This window comes from Chenopodium quinoa, unplaced genomic scaffold (genome assembly GCF_001683475.1).
Source record: "Chenopodium quinoa cultivar QQ74 unplaced genomic scaffold, ASM168347v1, whole genome shotgun sequence".
NCBI lineage: Eukaryota > Viridiplantae > Streptophyta > Magnoliopsida > Caryophyllales > Amaranthaceae > Chenopodium > Chenopodium quinoa.
In genome coordinates, this window is record NW_018743920.1 from 9606531 (window position 1) to 9622581 (window position 16051).

Below are 16051 nucleotides of genomic sequence, written 5' to 3' on the forward strand. Positions count from 1 at the left end.
ATGGTATGCATCACAAATTTTAATTTATTTATTTTTAAGGAATAATTCTTATTTCTTATCATAAACACTATCAAGTTTTATCTTAGATATATAAATCCTATATCTAAAGATGATTTTTTAAATATAATTTTTAGTTTTTTTAAATAAATTAAATCTTAATAAATCACTATTCGTTGTTTTAATTACGTGGCAAATTTCTTAAATCTCATTCGTCACTTTTTCTTAGGTGGCGAGTGAATTTATTAATTCTAAAATAAAATAAAAATCTAATTTTTAATTGGTCGAAATAATACCTTTACTTATGTGGCGCGCCGAGTGCTCTCGAACAATACTTTCATCTAAAATTTTTAATTATTTGATTTATTGTATTTAATAATTTCAGACAAAATTACAAAAGTTTAATATTTAATTTTTTTTACCATAATTTATAATGAATTTATTAAATATAAATAAATTGTAAATATGATATTTTTTCCGCTAAATAAAATCTTTAATGTGAAATGATAAATTTTTAATAATTTAAATCCTAAACCATTATTCATTGTTTTACCATATCTTTTATTTCGATAGATTCACCGACCTCGTCCACAACCAACCTACTACATCAATGGATAAATTGAACCGTGAAATGTTAACCAAACTGAAATTGATATAAATTAAATCTTTACATTTATATAAAATAAATCAATATATTTACCAATAAATGAAAAATTATTGCGATATAAAATCAAATCTATGCATTGGAATTTTTTCATCATCTTCAAAAATAACCAAAGTCATCCATATATTAAGTATACAACATCTAATCGTATGCCATTACATAAACAAATAATCGTTAAGTATCATAAATAAATACAATGTAACTAATAATTACAAATATAAATTTAAACATAAGATTTTAAAAATTACCCGGACATTGATGACCTAAAACTAACACAAAATTCGCTTGATGGGGTTTTGTATTGATACGGAATTTTATTTGTGTCGTATGATGTGTTAGATCTGCATGTAAAAAATCATTTAGTAAATAAAACATAAACATATAATCGTTGAGTATCTCAAATTAATACAATGTAAGTAATAATTAGAAATACTAATTTAAACATAGGATTTTAATAATTAAGCTAAAAATTACCCGGCCATTAAAGACCAAAAATTAACACAAAATTACTAACATAAAATTCGCTTGATGGGGTTTTTTTTATTAATAGGGGTTTTTTATTGATACGAAATTTTGTTTGTGTCGTATGATGTGTCAATTAGGTATCACAAATTTTAATTTAATTATAATTAACGAACAATTTGTATTTCTTATCATAAATACTATCAAAATGTATCTTATAATGATACGTATCAAACTTTATTATAAGCGTTTATCATTTAAATATTTCTTAGTATATTTTTTTTTTTGGATTTCTTATACTCGTATTATTGAATTAATAAATTTATCTTTTCCTATATTTTTACTTTATTTTTTTTCATTAAAATAATTTAATTTGTGGATTATAATCTACGTGGCATTAAAAATTTAGATATATCAAATCTAATTCGTTACTTTTATCTAGGTGGCGACATAATTTTTTAATTCAAAAATAAAATACAAATCTTTCTTCTTATTGGTCGAAATAAGTATATTTCTTACGTGGCGCTCCAAATGCTCTCCAAAAATGCCTACTTTATTTATATATATTATATTATCATTAAATAATAGTTATTATTATCAATTTATATTATTTACTTATTTATTATTATTATTATAAAATATTAATTATTATTATTATTAAATATTATTATTATTATTATTAAATATTAATTATTATTATTATTAATTATTATTATTATTAAATATCAATTATTATTATTATTAAATATTAATTATCATTATCTATAAATATTTGTTATAATTATTAAATAATTATAATTATTATTATTTTTATTAAATATTAATCATCATTATTATTAATAATTATTATTTTTAAGCAGAGTAGAGCAGATTAGATTTCAGCAGAGCAGAGCAGAACAGTTCAAAAGAACAGGGCCTAAGTTGGATCATAATTAAGTCCAAATAATGCTTTATCTTGTATCCCATTTTATATACGGAATATTACTTACAACGCATCACTGACTTAATAAGTTAATTATCATATACTATTGAATAATGTAGATAGATAGTGTGGCATAATCTTAGATAACGAGACACAAGATGAAGGATGTGATAAGATAGAGGATCAAATGTAAAACCTAGTCACATAATATGGAACTTGTAATACGGGTAGGTTTTAAACCATGAGCAATTTTTCAAAAAACACACCTTTTCTTAAATAGATGTATGCAATTACATGGTAATAAAGAAGTATTTGTTTAGACTAAAATCTATTGTAGGTCAAATCAATCCATATTGCAAGCCAAGCCATTGGAATGAGAGGGAAGAAATAAGTGGTTACGCATCTCCAAGAACTAAAATTGAAGTAATATTTGAACGTATGACTTCAAGGTCAACAACTCACAAGTTGAAACCCCTACGAACTACACCAATTACTACTTGGTCAAATCATCACTTCATTACAAAATTAACAAGTATACTTCATATGTTCTTCCATTTGATGTATACTAGCAAAAAAATAATTCATTCTAAGTACTTAAACCCAATTTGACATATGCACTTTTGATGTATGCATACTGCCAAAAATTCAAATCAAAACATATTGCTAGCCATGTCATTTGATGTATGCTCAAATGGCTAATCAAACGCAATGAAATGCGTGTTCCTTAATTTATTAGAGGTAAGTGTACCTGCAATTTCAGGTCTAAGTTTTCAACCCCCTAAGCTCTAGGAAGAAGAGAAAAACGGAAAAACAGGTTTAGAACCTTGTAAAGTTAGCTTGTCTTAAGTGTATTATTTATTCATTGAACAAGGTAAAAAGAAAAACAGACATCTCTCACTACATAAGAGAAGAAGAATCCATGATAGGTCCAATGCACGCATTTAATGCACTTTGGTGATATGGAAGATTCGATTCTTGAAAATTGCATACTTAAACATATTCTAATTGATGCAAAAGTTACGAGTACAAGCAATGTTTACAATAAAATTACTCACCACAGGAAAACTTGAAAGCCAACTCACCTCAACAGTCCAACTGCTTAACCAGAGTTTGTCAACAGGTTCCCAATGAAAGGATATCCTAATTCAAACCGCAAACTGCATCAACTGCATATTAAATAAAAATTCGGTATCAAGCAAAACAACTGTGCACATGGTTGCTGAAAATTACTTGGTATATATTTCTTTTTTCCGAATTAGATTAGATTTTTCTCAAATCAGAATGAGATCTAACATGTTATCATGTAATGTTAGTTCTTAAATTCTAAAGGCAACATAAAATCTTGTGGACCTGTAACAGAATTCAGATGAATTTATGGATACTTATTTACAACTGAAACATATTTAGGTGATTTCTGACGGAAAAAGGGTGATTATATGAGAATAGAGCAAGGCATGGCCACTAGGCTTCATAAAAAGGTCTTGCTCTTGCTCCGAGTGGGGTAAGGGAAGGGTCGGATGTATGCAACATAATCTTAAAACTAAATAATAGAGAGGTTGATTAGTTAACCCTTAGTACAATGTGCAGCCGTTCTCTACAACTTCAAAATTAATGAGAAGTGCGAGCGCGGAGCAGTTTAATGAGCTAGATAAATCAGTCCATTATAATCCAAAAGTCAACGAACAATAAACCATCGACTCCATTGGAAATGAGCTGGTTATATGAATATGCATACCGCACACCATTTCTATGATAAACATCTAAACCACTGTTCTGGCCGACAAAAATTTATAAAATGATTATAATAGATGACTAAGTTGGAAGGACCTGTTCTGCAATAACTGATCTGGAAATTCCTCTGGGCTTGCTACTGATTTTTGAGACGTAACAAGTTACGTACATTCTGCTGCTTGATCCCATCTCTAAAGCTTATGCTTGCAGTACATTTTGCCTCTATAGAAAATGAAGACTGTTTAATGCTCAAAGTTTTCTTTTTCATGTACTCTGTGGCTTGCCCCTGAACTGATTAACCACCAAAATAAGTTACTTACAGTGTTAAAAATGGTACAGGCAGACAAAGTATAAACTTCTAATTCTATTGGTTGTATATGACCAAACAATACTCTAACTAAATAACAGACTAAATTATAGTACTATTATACATATTTATATTTGTTATTAAGCAAGCAGCCTGAAACTACACAACGACAAAAAAATCCTACATAGTTTCATCCTAAATTAAAAAAAATTAAAAAAATAATCGCTATTACTTTCTATATTGGTCAGTATGAAGTATGAACTATTGCCCTAGCCTGGCACATCTTATTCTAGGCATATCAATGCACAAACAAAAACAAATTCTGGCTCAAAGATCAATCAAACCAAACTTCACATACAGGGAACTGCAATTCATAAAATTTGTTCAATGATTTTGAGTGAAACGACGAAAATTTATGGAACGATGAAGAATATATATTAATCTGAAGAAGGCCTAGCTATAACCAGCTCCCACGAAAGAACTCCTTTAAGCTCATAAGAAAATTATTTTAGTAGATTCTAGTTTCAAGCAGACATAATCAATTACCTTTTGTGTTACTAATAAAACAAGGTGCCAAAAGCAAGCAAAAAGAACCAAGAAAACAATATAACACAACGTCGTGCGTGTACACATTCATATGCATATATATGTACACAAACATATTGACTACAAATGAAAACCTAAAAATTAAACTTTTGACAATATGGTAAATTCAAAGTTTTGACAATATGGCAAAGGAAATAAACAAAATAAAAAATAAAATAAAATAAAATAAAATAAAATAAAAACAAAACAAAACTAGTACATGAAGCCTCATTAGAGCCACGTTTAGATGCCAATAGCCTCGGTTCTTAGTGCACAAAAGACTTACATTTTATCCTTTAGAATCCTCACTAATTAAAGTCCCGTGCAATGCACCGATTTTACTAAATTATATAGTCAAGTACAACATGAATTTAACAATTATATACGGAGTACTAAAAAAAGAATTATAGTATCCTAATATACTACTTATTCATGCTCATTTTTATAACAAAATTACTTAATTAATGTAAAATATATACATATAAAAATATTTCGTTTGAGTGTGTGTGGAAAACATATAATCGCCAAAGTAGAAGGTGAATCTTATAGGCTATAAACTTTTCATGAAGGATAGACACACACACACACAAAGGAAAGATAAAGTGGAGGGAAAATTTTCAACCAGTGGATGACATGTGTCATCACTGGTTTCGCAAATAGTATTAAGTTATTGATTATTGATGATTCGCTGAGCTGTGGCAAAAACGTTAAATCCAATAAAATCATCAATGGGCAAAAGCAAAACCCTAGGCACTGGGGAAGGAATATGCTGGCCCCCACAAGACAATCAAGATATTTGATTATGGACCAGTTTATTTCCCCCTCCAATGTTCCTGTGTTTTGGCTGTAGGACTTAAAAGTTGGCAATAAGCTTTCCATAATCTAGAGTCAAGCATGTGTTGGGAATTGTTCCATGTCGGAAGACTGGAAGATTGGTAGAAAAGTGACTATCATATAAGGTTTGTGGGCTATTCCTATTACCATATGATCTTAGGTTAGTAGCCACACCGAAGAGCTACGCAGATTGGACCGCTTCGCCCCTTTACCATAGACCTCCCTTTATATGAGCACGCAAGAGGTTAGTGAGTTAATGCGAAAGCAGGCCGAGCTCCGTAAGACGGGCTTACCTGTTACAAAACAAACTTTACCTCGACATTGGTACCGTACTGGCTTGGCTTCGCTATCGCTCCTATGTAGTGGTCGGCCTTCTAGAAGCTTTGCCAGACTTTCAAGAGAATCGAGGGTGAGGGCTTTTATTCGGCTTTACTTAGACCACCCCTTCGGGGGGAAGTATCCGCTCTCTTTCTAACTGCCGAAGCCTAGCAACGCGCCAAACCATGAGAGTTAAAATCTCAGGTGGTACAGCGAAAGCCGGGTTTTGTGCAATCTCATACTTGGCTTAAGTGCTAGTAGTCTCCCTTCCTATTACGAAACCTCACCAAAGCCTAACAGCATGTCCTTGATTTGAGGCAACTATAGCCTCAAAATAATTATCAGTGACGATGGTGGGACTTCATTAGATCCAAATGGCCAAGGAAATGACAAGGAAAAGCCACATAAAAGATGATTGGCAATTAGTCCATAGTAGAGCCTGATTGAGCCATGAGCTGTATAGGCTGACTTAGGGGAAAGTTTACGCTCTAAAATCAAATCAGATTGCACCTTCCCACTTTAAGAGAAGATCCATGACCCATAGTGGCATAGTGTTTAGCCATTGAGATTATGCACCATGCAGGACAAGGAGCAGATGGCAGTCATCAGCATAGAGCAATATTGGTATAGGCCATATGACCACCAGATGTTCCTATGACTTAAGCTGTTGCTTTATAACATTGCCAAATCACATAACCTGTTGCAAAAACAGGTACTACTGTATGAAATCTAGACTATAGGGCATATGCTATTTGCCTATTTGATTGAAGGTTATCTAGTATGAAGCCCAAGGCCCTTCCACTTGAAAAAGAGAGCTATTAACTACAGGTTTTTCTGCTAAATGGAACCCAGGAGCTTGGGGAGTCTAACTTAAGTTTTCATCTGATAAGAGTTCAAAGTCAGGAAAAATCTTGTGTGTGATCTTCTGCTTAGTGTCTAAAATTCACTTTCCCTAGCAATGAACAGTGATGGGCACCATAAACCAAGCACATAATTAGACTGTGGCATGTACCTTCATCTGATATTGCAGGGGATCCCTTGGCCTGTAGAGATTTGTTCCAAGTGTTCAGGTGATATGTTCCAGACTGCTGAGTTAAGGGCTCTACACTTTTTCTCTTCAAACCTTGTATTAATCAAAGGACCCAAGAGCTTCTAAGATAACAAGGGCTTTAGTCTTAAATATCCAAGATGTCTTGTACTAACAAATGGGGAAACTAGGATGGACAATGATCAAGTAAATTGAAAATTCAAAGAGAAAAGGTATATAGTGCAGCAGATTTGCACCCAAAATAAAATGTCATGTGATTGAATATAAACCAAGGACAATCAATCATATTACTTTATAAATTTCTCTATCTGTATGAAGAAGCTTAATATTGGCCCTATATCAGGGCATCAGGTGTATGGACTACAGAGAATAAAATCAACATATGGGATTGCGGAAAGCCAGAGGGTAACACCAATGAGCCAATTGTTACTTGTCTATACAGAAGAGGGATCTCAAACCCCAAGTTGTTGGAGGGTAGAAGCATTCATGCATAAGCTCAGTCAATATACACAAATCAATTGAAAAATAAACAGCAAACTGTCCATCAGAATAAGCAATGGCCCCATGGCCAACAAAAAATCAAGCATGACAAATCCAAATATGAAACTTACCAGAATGGCAAGTAGATATTCTGATGGCAGTGTCCTTAAGCCTCTGTATTTTATTGATGGTACTCACACTTTCAGAGAGATTGTCACAATTGAAGTCACTTTTTCCATTAAGATACAAAAGAGCATATTCACATGCCTATTAAGAACAAGAAAAATCGAAAAAGATTACAAATATAGCAGATGATCAGGTATTATTAATCAATGACATACTTAGGTTGTTTCTGTTGGATATTATAAGTAGAGGCATAGAGCATTTAATAAAGCTAGAGCTGTCAAAAACCGAGCCAAGCCAAACCCAACCCAACCCACCGTGAATTATGTTCTTTACTAAATTAGATTGTACGAAGTATCATGATGCTCTCTGAGGGTAAACGTACAACCTAAAATGGACTAATGTACAACCTGAAAAATATGTGGTACTAAAACTCCAAAAAAAATTGAGTACTTTACGTATTAAATTAATACTCAAACACTTGCGGAATGGAAGCTCACCAGTGAATATTTGTTGTTCATACTAAACAGGTACTTTTGTTATTAGAAAGTTTAATTATACTTCACCTCAAACCAGAATGCCAATAACAAGAGCTATCCTAGTCCACCATTCTTACTTCCACACATTTAAGGCAAATAAATCATAACTAGTCAATTGAAAGGCAGTCTTAAAGCTATCAATCAGATATAGGCATACAGCCACTGCACACCGAACTATAGGTACATGTAATCCAATTTGTAGTGTACAAGTAGCAGTAAGGAAATTCTATACCATAACCCTCAAGTATTGACTTTTCCAAGTTGTGCCCCCTCCTTTTGAAAATTACACACTGTAACCTTCAACTTCAATTATGTCTCAACAGTGACCTTGCCGTTATCCTACCATAACGGTCACCGTTAGTGGGACCCACTTTGCACTTTTTAATATTTTTTTTCTCGGTTTGTGTGCTGAAAAAATATCCCGTTAAAGGTTTTATGGGTGTAAAGTGGGGCCCTCTAACGGCAACATGTAACGGAGGGTTAACGGCAAGGTTATAGCGTAGTCAATAAATAAACCTTGAGGTTCCAGTGTGGAATTTTTAAAAGGGAGACACAGGGTGGAAAAGTGAACACTTGAGGGTTACTGTGTAGAATTTCCCAAAAAAAAGGCATCATAATCAGTTTATAAACCATCAAAATTGTAGAATTCGCAATTAAGAGATATCACCTTTGCAGTGGCCGAGTAAAAATCATTGTTAAAGGCATCTTCAGCAAAATTCATCCATTCACTGCATGAAACTCGCAGCTCCGGATGACTAATTGTCCACGAATCACGCATAACTAAACCCTCATATCTCACAGCCAAGCAACTCTACATTCACAACAACATAATTCTTATAATTTGATGAAATTTAACATAATAATTCATATTAGGTCAAAATTAACGATTTCAAAACTAGCATTTAGGGCAACTTAGCATCAAATCAGCATCAAAACATACAAATCAAAATTCAACAACAACGAAACTGAAAAATAAAAATTATAAACAAAATTGTGAAGAAAATTCAGAAAAAAGAGAGAGAAACCTCAACATCATCGACGATCGCAAAAGCACGAACGAGGAAATCGAGAATCAGTAACTTATGTTCCACTGATTTTCCTGAAGCTTCCCGAATGGCAATGAGAGATTCTGACCTAAGAAATTCTTTTAATGTACTTCGAAATTCGAGCGATAACTTCACGTCCTTTGATGATAGAATCAACTCCAGAATTCGAAGCGTAGAATCATCAAATCTGCAACCAAAATTCAGAAAAAACAAAATTAAATTGTGTAAGATGATTGCACGAATAAAATGATTACGAACAAATTAATTGGATGATATTGTTCAATATACTGTAATGTTGAAAGAAGAAGAACCTTCTGAGTTTGAATTGGGAGAAGAAAAGAGAGAGTTGGTGGTGAGGGAGGGAAATATCCGCCATTTTAGGAGGGAAGAAATGAAATGCAGCAAATTTGTGAGTTGTGAAAATTGGTTGCAGTTCATATAAGTATGTTTTGGTGCGGTGTATGAGCGCGTTCGCAAGGGATTATAATAATCGGCCTAGGATTAAAATGGGCCTAGTTGTTTGGACTTAACGTCCAGAAGTATAACTCTATGTTTATGATGAACACATTGATTATGGAACTTTAGATTTCTCATTTTATGGTCTTAATTGATTGATGTAGTAGTTTGATAAGTTAGATTGTTAGCTAGTTCGCTCTATGGATTCAAAGTATATTGATCAAGATTTCCAATATACTTGTATTTATGTTATCTTAAGAAATGTAATCAATGCGTTATAAAAAATGGGAAGGTGTATTGTTAGTATTATTGTGTTTGACTCGCATCTTTGCATTAGATTGGATAATTTAAATGACGGGCCAATAATAACGTGTAGCGCGTCACTACCCCCTATACTATCCTTGCCTCCTCAAAAAGCCTCCTTATACCGAACTTTTGTTACTAAAACCATAATTTATCACTTTTAGGGTAAATTTTTATACAAGAACTCGAAGCTTGTTTGGTCAAATCGATTCGCTAAAAATATCTCCCCTCTGACTCTATTATATGTTATTCATATCCCTTAAAGTATCCTTAAAGAAACACATGCACAACCTGGTCTATGTGTTATCCCAATAAGCCCTTAAAAAATATTTAGGTTTTTAGTTAAATAGTTAAATATAAGTAAGCTTAGACGCAAAACAATGCATCATGCATTCTGCATTCATGCTTGTCAGGTGACAAGCTTTTGGAAATGATGCACACGATGACCCATTAGTCCATTTGTATGTCTCTCATATTTTGTTTGGGACAATAATGGGTTCATAAGTTCATGCCGAGTTATACCATTTTCATGTTGGTCTGACCCATATCCAATACAATACTGGAAAATTCTTGGCACATAGCGCCTATGTATATTTTTAGCAATAGGCCATGAAAAAAAGTATTATTTCAAAGGTAAATAGTACCATTAAATGTTGTAGTGGTATAAAATATTTTGCTAATAGTACAAATAAGTATGTAAATGGTACATCAAAATATTAAACCACTATGACATAATGGTACAATATACATGCATAATAATACTCAAAAATATACTACAGTAACCATAAAAATTAAAGTACTATTTTAAATGTCAAATAAATATTGGGTTTTTCTAAGTTATGCCCCTAAGGAGTTGGGTTTTCCAAGTTATGTCCATGCTTTTTGAAAGTTCTAAGCCGTACCCCTAAACTACTAATCTTTAATTAGCTATACCCCTCCCCTAATCCCTCTGTTAACTTAGGTTAACTTTCTGTTAACTTCAAAATAAATTAATTTTTTTTTTTAAAAAAAAAACAAAAAAAAACCCCAAAACACCCAAACACCTCTCTCTCCTCCCTCACAACTACCCACCATTGCACCTCCAACCGCACCACCGCGCCTCGCTTCTCTCTCCTCGACCCATCATCGTGTCACCCTCCTCTCTCCTTCCCTCTCAACTCCTCGACCCTAATCTCCCCCTCTTACTCATCGTACCCCAACAACTACCACACCTAGCCACTTGATGCGCCACCACCACCATTCTTCATGCCCAAATTTTCGAATATTTTTTGAAATTTTTTGGGCAAACGTTGAACAATTTCGACCAATTGAACCATATTCGTGCAGACTTTCATTGGAAAAATCAATTAAAACAAGTTTTGTGTATTTAATCTCAATGTAATTGAACCAAAATTGATGATTTAACAATTAAAATCAAATTGGGGGAAAAATTAGGGTTTTTAATTGTTTTGAACCAAATTCTTTGATTTCAAAACGAAGACAACAATTAACAACTTAATTTTGCAATTTGAATCCAATGAAACAAAATCCCTAAACCAATTTGTCGAAATTTCAATTCGAATTAAATTCCTCCATTGCATTCGAACATTTTCTTTGGTGGTGCACTAGGTGGTGGGGCTGCGATGGGTGGTGGTGGGGCTATGATGGGTGATGGTAAGGGTCGCTGGTGGGGTTCGGCTTGCAGGTAGGGTTCGTCGGGTGGCTTGGGGTGTGTTGGTGGGTGGTGGGTGGTGGAGGGGTTGGGAAGAGAGGATTTTCGGTTGGTTTTTTTTTTAAGAAAAAAAAGTTTTAAGTTAACATATTTTTTCACAGAAAGTTAACGAGGGATTAAGGGAGGGGTATAGCTGATTAAAGATTAATAGTTCAGAAGCACGACTTAGAACTTTCAAAAAATAGGACACAACTTGAAAAACCCAACTCCTGGGGGCATAGCTTAAAAAAACCGTAAATATTTTACCCTTTTATTTGCAAGGAAAATACAATACTTATCTGTCCTAAAAACAACTCATCAAACAAGACGCAAAAAGAAGTAAGAGAGACAGTTAAACTCAAGAGCCAAAATTTCTCTCTAGTCACTTGATCAGAAGGGCGAAGAGCCACAACGGGGCAGAGGTGAAACATACACAGAGATGGCCGGAAGACAGCCGCACTCACGAGCCCCACCACCGTCGCATATGACGGCGCACCACCGTGAAATCCAAGGCCTCCTTCTCGACCAGAAAGAAATGTCAGCAATGCACGCGACTCTCAAGCAAGAACTCGCCGCCGCCGATCAAGAGCTCCGGAAACTATCGGCCGCCGCTCGAAAATTCAGGGAGGAGAGAGAATCTCAAATCAAGGAGCTTTACGAAAAATCTCTCAAATTAGAGACCGAGGTTCGCGCCATTGAGGCCCTAAATTCTGAGCATACCCAAGTAATTGGTGATATTCAGAAATTGACTGAGAGTAAGATTCAGCTTACTGCTCAATTTAAGGTTCTTGATACTGAATTGTCTAGGGTTAAGATGGATGCTTCTCAGGTGCCTGAGATTCAGGCTGATGTTGATAAAATGGAGCAAGAGCTTCAGAAAGGAAGGTAATATAATCTTGATTTCTCATTGAATTTCGTTTATTATTTCTTAATTTCATCTATAAAGTTGACTGGTTCTTGTGAAATTGGAATTGTATATGGGATTTTGTTTATTTTAAAGAATTTGCATTTGAGTGTGACCTCATTCCCTTATTTACACGCCTATTTCTCTTTATTATCATGTGAGTAATAAATGTTAGAAATAGACATGTAAATAATAGACGGAGGGAGTATTGTGTTTTAATTGAAAAGGGTTTGTTAGCAATGCTATGAAATTGGGCTGGGCTTATGTTTGCGAATTTTGATCCTAGATCCTCGAGACTTTAACCAACTAAGCTACTTGAAATTCACTTGATTCTGGGACTGTTTTGGTTTGACTATGATGTTTTAGTTGGCTGCTCTTTAGAAAAGTTATGTGGGTTATATCTTATATTAGTGGTTTCTTTAGTTCAACAGAATTGCATTTATGGATTGTAAAGTGTTTCAAGTATTGTGCTCTAATTGAAAAATAGCTTATGTTGGGAATGTTATAGTTCATGAAGTTGGGTTTTGTTTGAGTTAGGTTTGGGATTGTCTAACATAAGCTCTTCTTTGTTCTTGTTTTGGTCGAATGTTGGGGAAATCAACAGAGCTGCAGTAGAATACGAAAAGAAGACTAGGGCAGCTAACCTTGAACTGAATGAAGCAATGGACAGGAAAATGAATTCTCTGCAACATGATATTGAGATGCTACGTGCTGAGCTTGCTAATGCTGAGAAACGAGCGAGGGAAGCTGCTGCTGCTTCAAATCCAGGCATGCAGTTCCTTACATTTCCTTTGAAGAGTGTCCTACCCGTGCAATCTGTGCATAGTAATTATATGCTGCAATGTTCCACAAGTAGTATTTACATGTTCTGATAATTTTTGTATGTGTGTTTCATGTACAGATCTTGGATACACGGGAAACTATGAGAGTCGTAGTATGGCATACGGAAGAGGTCCTTATTCTGTTCAATATTCCATGCATCAGGTATGCCATCATTAACAATCATGCCTATGAAGCTGGGTTCATTTTGATTATCAGTTTGCCCAAGCTACTTTGGGAGATAGCTGAATGATGTTATGTTACATTGGAAGGACTTGAAGATAATAATAGCTGTTATCCTCAGGAATACTTTCAGAATGAAACTTTCAGTTTGCAAATTCATTGGTTGGTACCTTGATGGAGTTTATTCATGATAAATTTGGTTTAGATTGATATATAAGAATCAAGTCAGTTTAGGTGAACAAAAATCCCAATTGTGCTTTTGAGGTTAGGATCTGTAAGAGACTAAGATTAATCAGAGTGCTTATAAAATAATCTGCTATTGGTTAATGGACTACCAAAAACTGAGTCAATTAACTGTCCACAGATAACGTCATTAAGTAGAGTAGTGGAGTTAGAATGCCACAATACCAGAAGGTCCAATATTCTAGCTTTGATTATTTCACCAAAAGATTGATGAAAAAGTTCAATTAAGGGTCAAGAAGCTTGTTGTTTGGGTAACTTAGATAAATGCTACCAAGTTCATTTTAAAACGATTAAGCTCAAATAAGTTGTAAGTTTAGGTAAGTTTAAACTAGGACATATAAGTTTTATTGGTTCATGAGGGAAATTTTTTACTCGGCTGAATAGAATAAAGCCAGAGTCCTATGTTACTTGTAGAAGGGTATGGATATTTCGCTCTTACAACAAGGACAGATAAGTTTTATTGATATCCCGTAATATCAACATAGTGGCTTCATCAGTTGCCTCTTTTTTTTCCTTTTTTTTTCCTTGTCAGCTCTTAGTTTTGTGTGATGACAGGAGAGAGAGGTTGAAAGGTGAGAGGAAGAACCTACAACCCCAAATCGTAAACTGGTGAACTACAACCAGCTACAGCTTTAATGCTCAAAAGCCCTCAACACTTCTGAAAGCCATCTTTTACATAATTTGGGTGGGTTAGACGGCAGAAAAGGATAAGCAGGGATGAGAGAATAGGGGTAATGTTCAACTCGAATTGGGTTCTAAGCTTAAGAGAGAAAAGGAAACCCCACAAGAAATTGGACGATGAAGGTGTCGAGTGGATTTGGGAATAATCATGTGGGTGAAATGGTTATGTTAGAGACTTTGAAGGATTCTGAGAGTCCTTTGACTGAGCCAAACCTATTTCATGTCTTCATGATTCTTTTGATAATGAGATATAGTTGCAATTTAGGCACCCCAAAATATTAGGGAAGATATTGGTAAAGATGTGGTTGGGTGCTTTGCCTTTTTTTTTTTTTTTTTGGGGGGGGGGGGGGGATTTTAGTGGTTTTACTGACCGCTCCATCTCAACGAAGGAAAAGCCTTTGAACCCTTGACATATGTTTCCTTTCCCATAGTGTTTAGTGTATAAAGTTGCTTATTTGTGAATAAGTTTTCTTCGCTAATGCCTCAACACTGAACAGTGCAAATTTTGATGATTCTGAAATAGCATGGTTGGAATAAAGCATAATTTATTCTGCTTTGTAGGACCTCTATAAATCATGTCTTATATTTTGTAGCATAAGCAAAGTCGAAAGTTACCTGAAATTGTAATGCATTTGCAACATCGCTTGAGGGTATATTGTATCTTCTACTTTATAGATGAGTTATGACTTTCATAAGTTTTTTTTCTTTGGCTGGCAATGATTTGAGGGCTCTAAGCCATTTTCTTTTTATTCACGATAAACATCATCTGAAGTCACAGTCTATTTTTCAGGGACAACTAATGGCGGACAGTGCCTCCTTAGCTCTGTATGGACGTTCAGTTAGTCATGATCCATTTGATGCACAACAGCCCCATGTACGGAAAGGATAATTCCATTTGGCGACTTGCCTTCTCATTTGCTTGAAGGCTAACTGCAAGCATTAACTATAGAAAACGAGTAAATGACCTTGTAAACAGATTTAAGCTGAAACCAGACACCCGTTCTGGGAATATGGTAGTAAGTCACACACACTCGACCTTTCAACTTGGGTGAGAACAAACTTTTTGCTTTAATGATGGAAGCTGCCTGCCTGCCTCCATTTGGTTTACTCGTCGATGAACAGTAACTTTCTCTGTCGGCAACTCGAGTCAGCAATCAGCCAAGACCAAGTACTTTTGTAATAGAAGTTACAATCTGTAGATATGCTTCACATGTTTAGTTTCCCATTGGAAAAGCATGGATGAAAGATCGTTCTAAATGTTAATTGGTTTATATTGGTGCATGATCGATTAAGGATATGTGAATTTGTTTAATTACCGCAACTAATGGATTAAGGATACTAGATATTAAATATATTTTGATGTTCAATAATAATTGGAAAAATATATTTTAAATATTACGAGTACTGAAATAATTGTAATTACTAGTAATTTATTTCATCACAATTTTTTATTATAAAAACACATTTTTAATATACATATAATAACGCAGAACATCGTCTAGGCTTCAATCAACCTTTGTAATACATTTCAAATTTACAACTTTAGTGACCAACCATCAAATTGAATAGGGATGAGCAAATTGGGTACCCGGTCAAAATTTTAGGAATCAGACTCGAAATTGGTTGGAATCGGGTCCTAAAATTTGGAACCGAAATTGGAATTGGTTCAACCGGGTCCTAAAATCTAGGAATTGGAACCCACTTATGTATATAATA

The 16051-nt window shown here is 34.2% G+C and overlaps 2 protein-coding genes across 4 annotated transcripts; one reads left to right on the forward strand and one right to left on the reverse strand.

Annotated features, from left to right (window-relative positions):
* Positions 1–959: 959 nt before the first annotated feature.
* Positions 960–9509, reverse strand: LOC110688523. Of its 3 annotated transcripts, XR_002504604.1 has the most exons (7): positions 9368–9509; positions 9036–9243; positions 8678–8821; positions 7480–7615; positions 3873–4067; positions 3128–3211; positions 960–1002 (listed from the first exon to the last, which is right to left on the reverse strand). XR_002504604.1 is itself a non-coding variant. In XM_021865290.1 (6 exons), the coding sequence occupies exons 1-5, from the start codon at positions 9430–9432 to the stop codon at positions 3913–3915; spliced, it is 708 nt and encodes a 235-aa protein (XP_021720982.1). In that variant the 5' UTR covers positions 9433–9509; the 3' UTR covers positions 2714–3211; positions 3873–3912. The 3 variants fall into 3 exon arrangements, 2 of the variants coding, with proteins under 2 accessions (XP_021720982.1, XP_021720983.1); XM_021865290.1 differs by lacking the exon at positions 960–1002 and having other exon boundaries at positions 2714–3211; XM_021865291.1 differs by lacking the exons at positions 960–1002; positions 3128–3211 and having other exon boundaries at positions 3580–4067.
* Positions 9510–11399: 1890 nt separating this feature from the next.
* Positions 11400–15632, forward strand: LOC110688524 (protein FLX-like 1). Its single transcript, XM_021865292.1, has 4 exons — positions 11400–12390; positions 13014–13177; positions 13311–13393; positions 15126–15632. Exons 1-4 carry the CDS (start codon positions 11945–11947, stop codon positions 15222–15224), a joined length of 792 nt encoding a protein of 263 aa, XP_021720984.1. The 5' UTR covers positions 11400–11944; the 3' UTR covers positions 15225–15632.
* Positions 15633–16051: the final 419 nt, after the last annotated feature.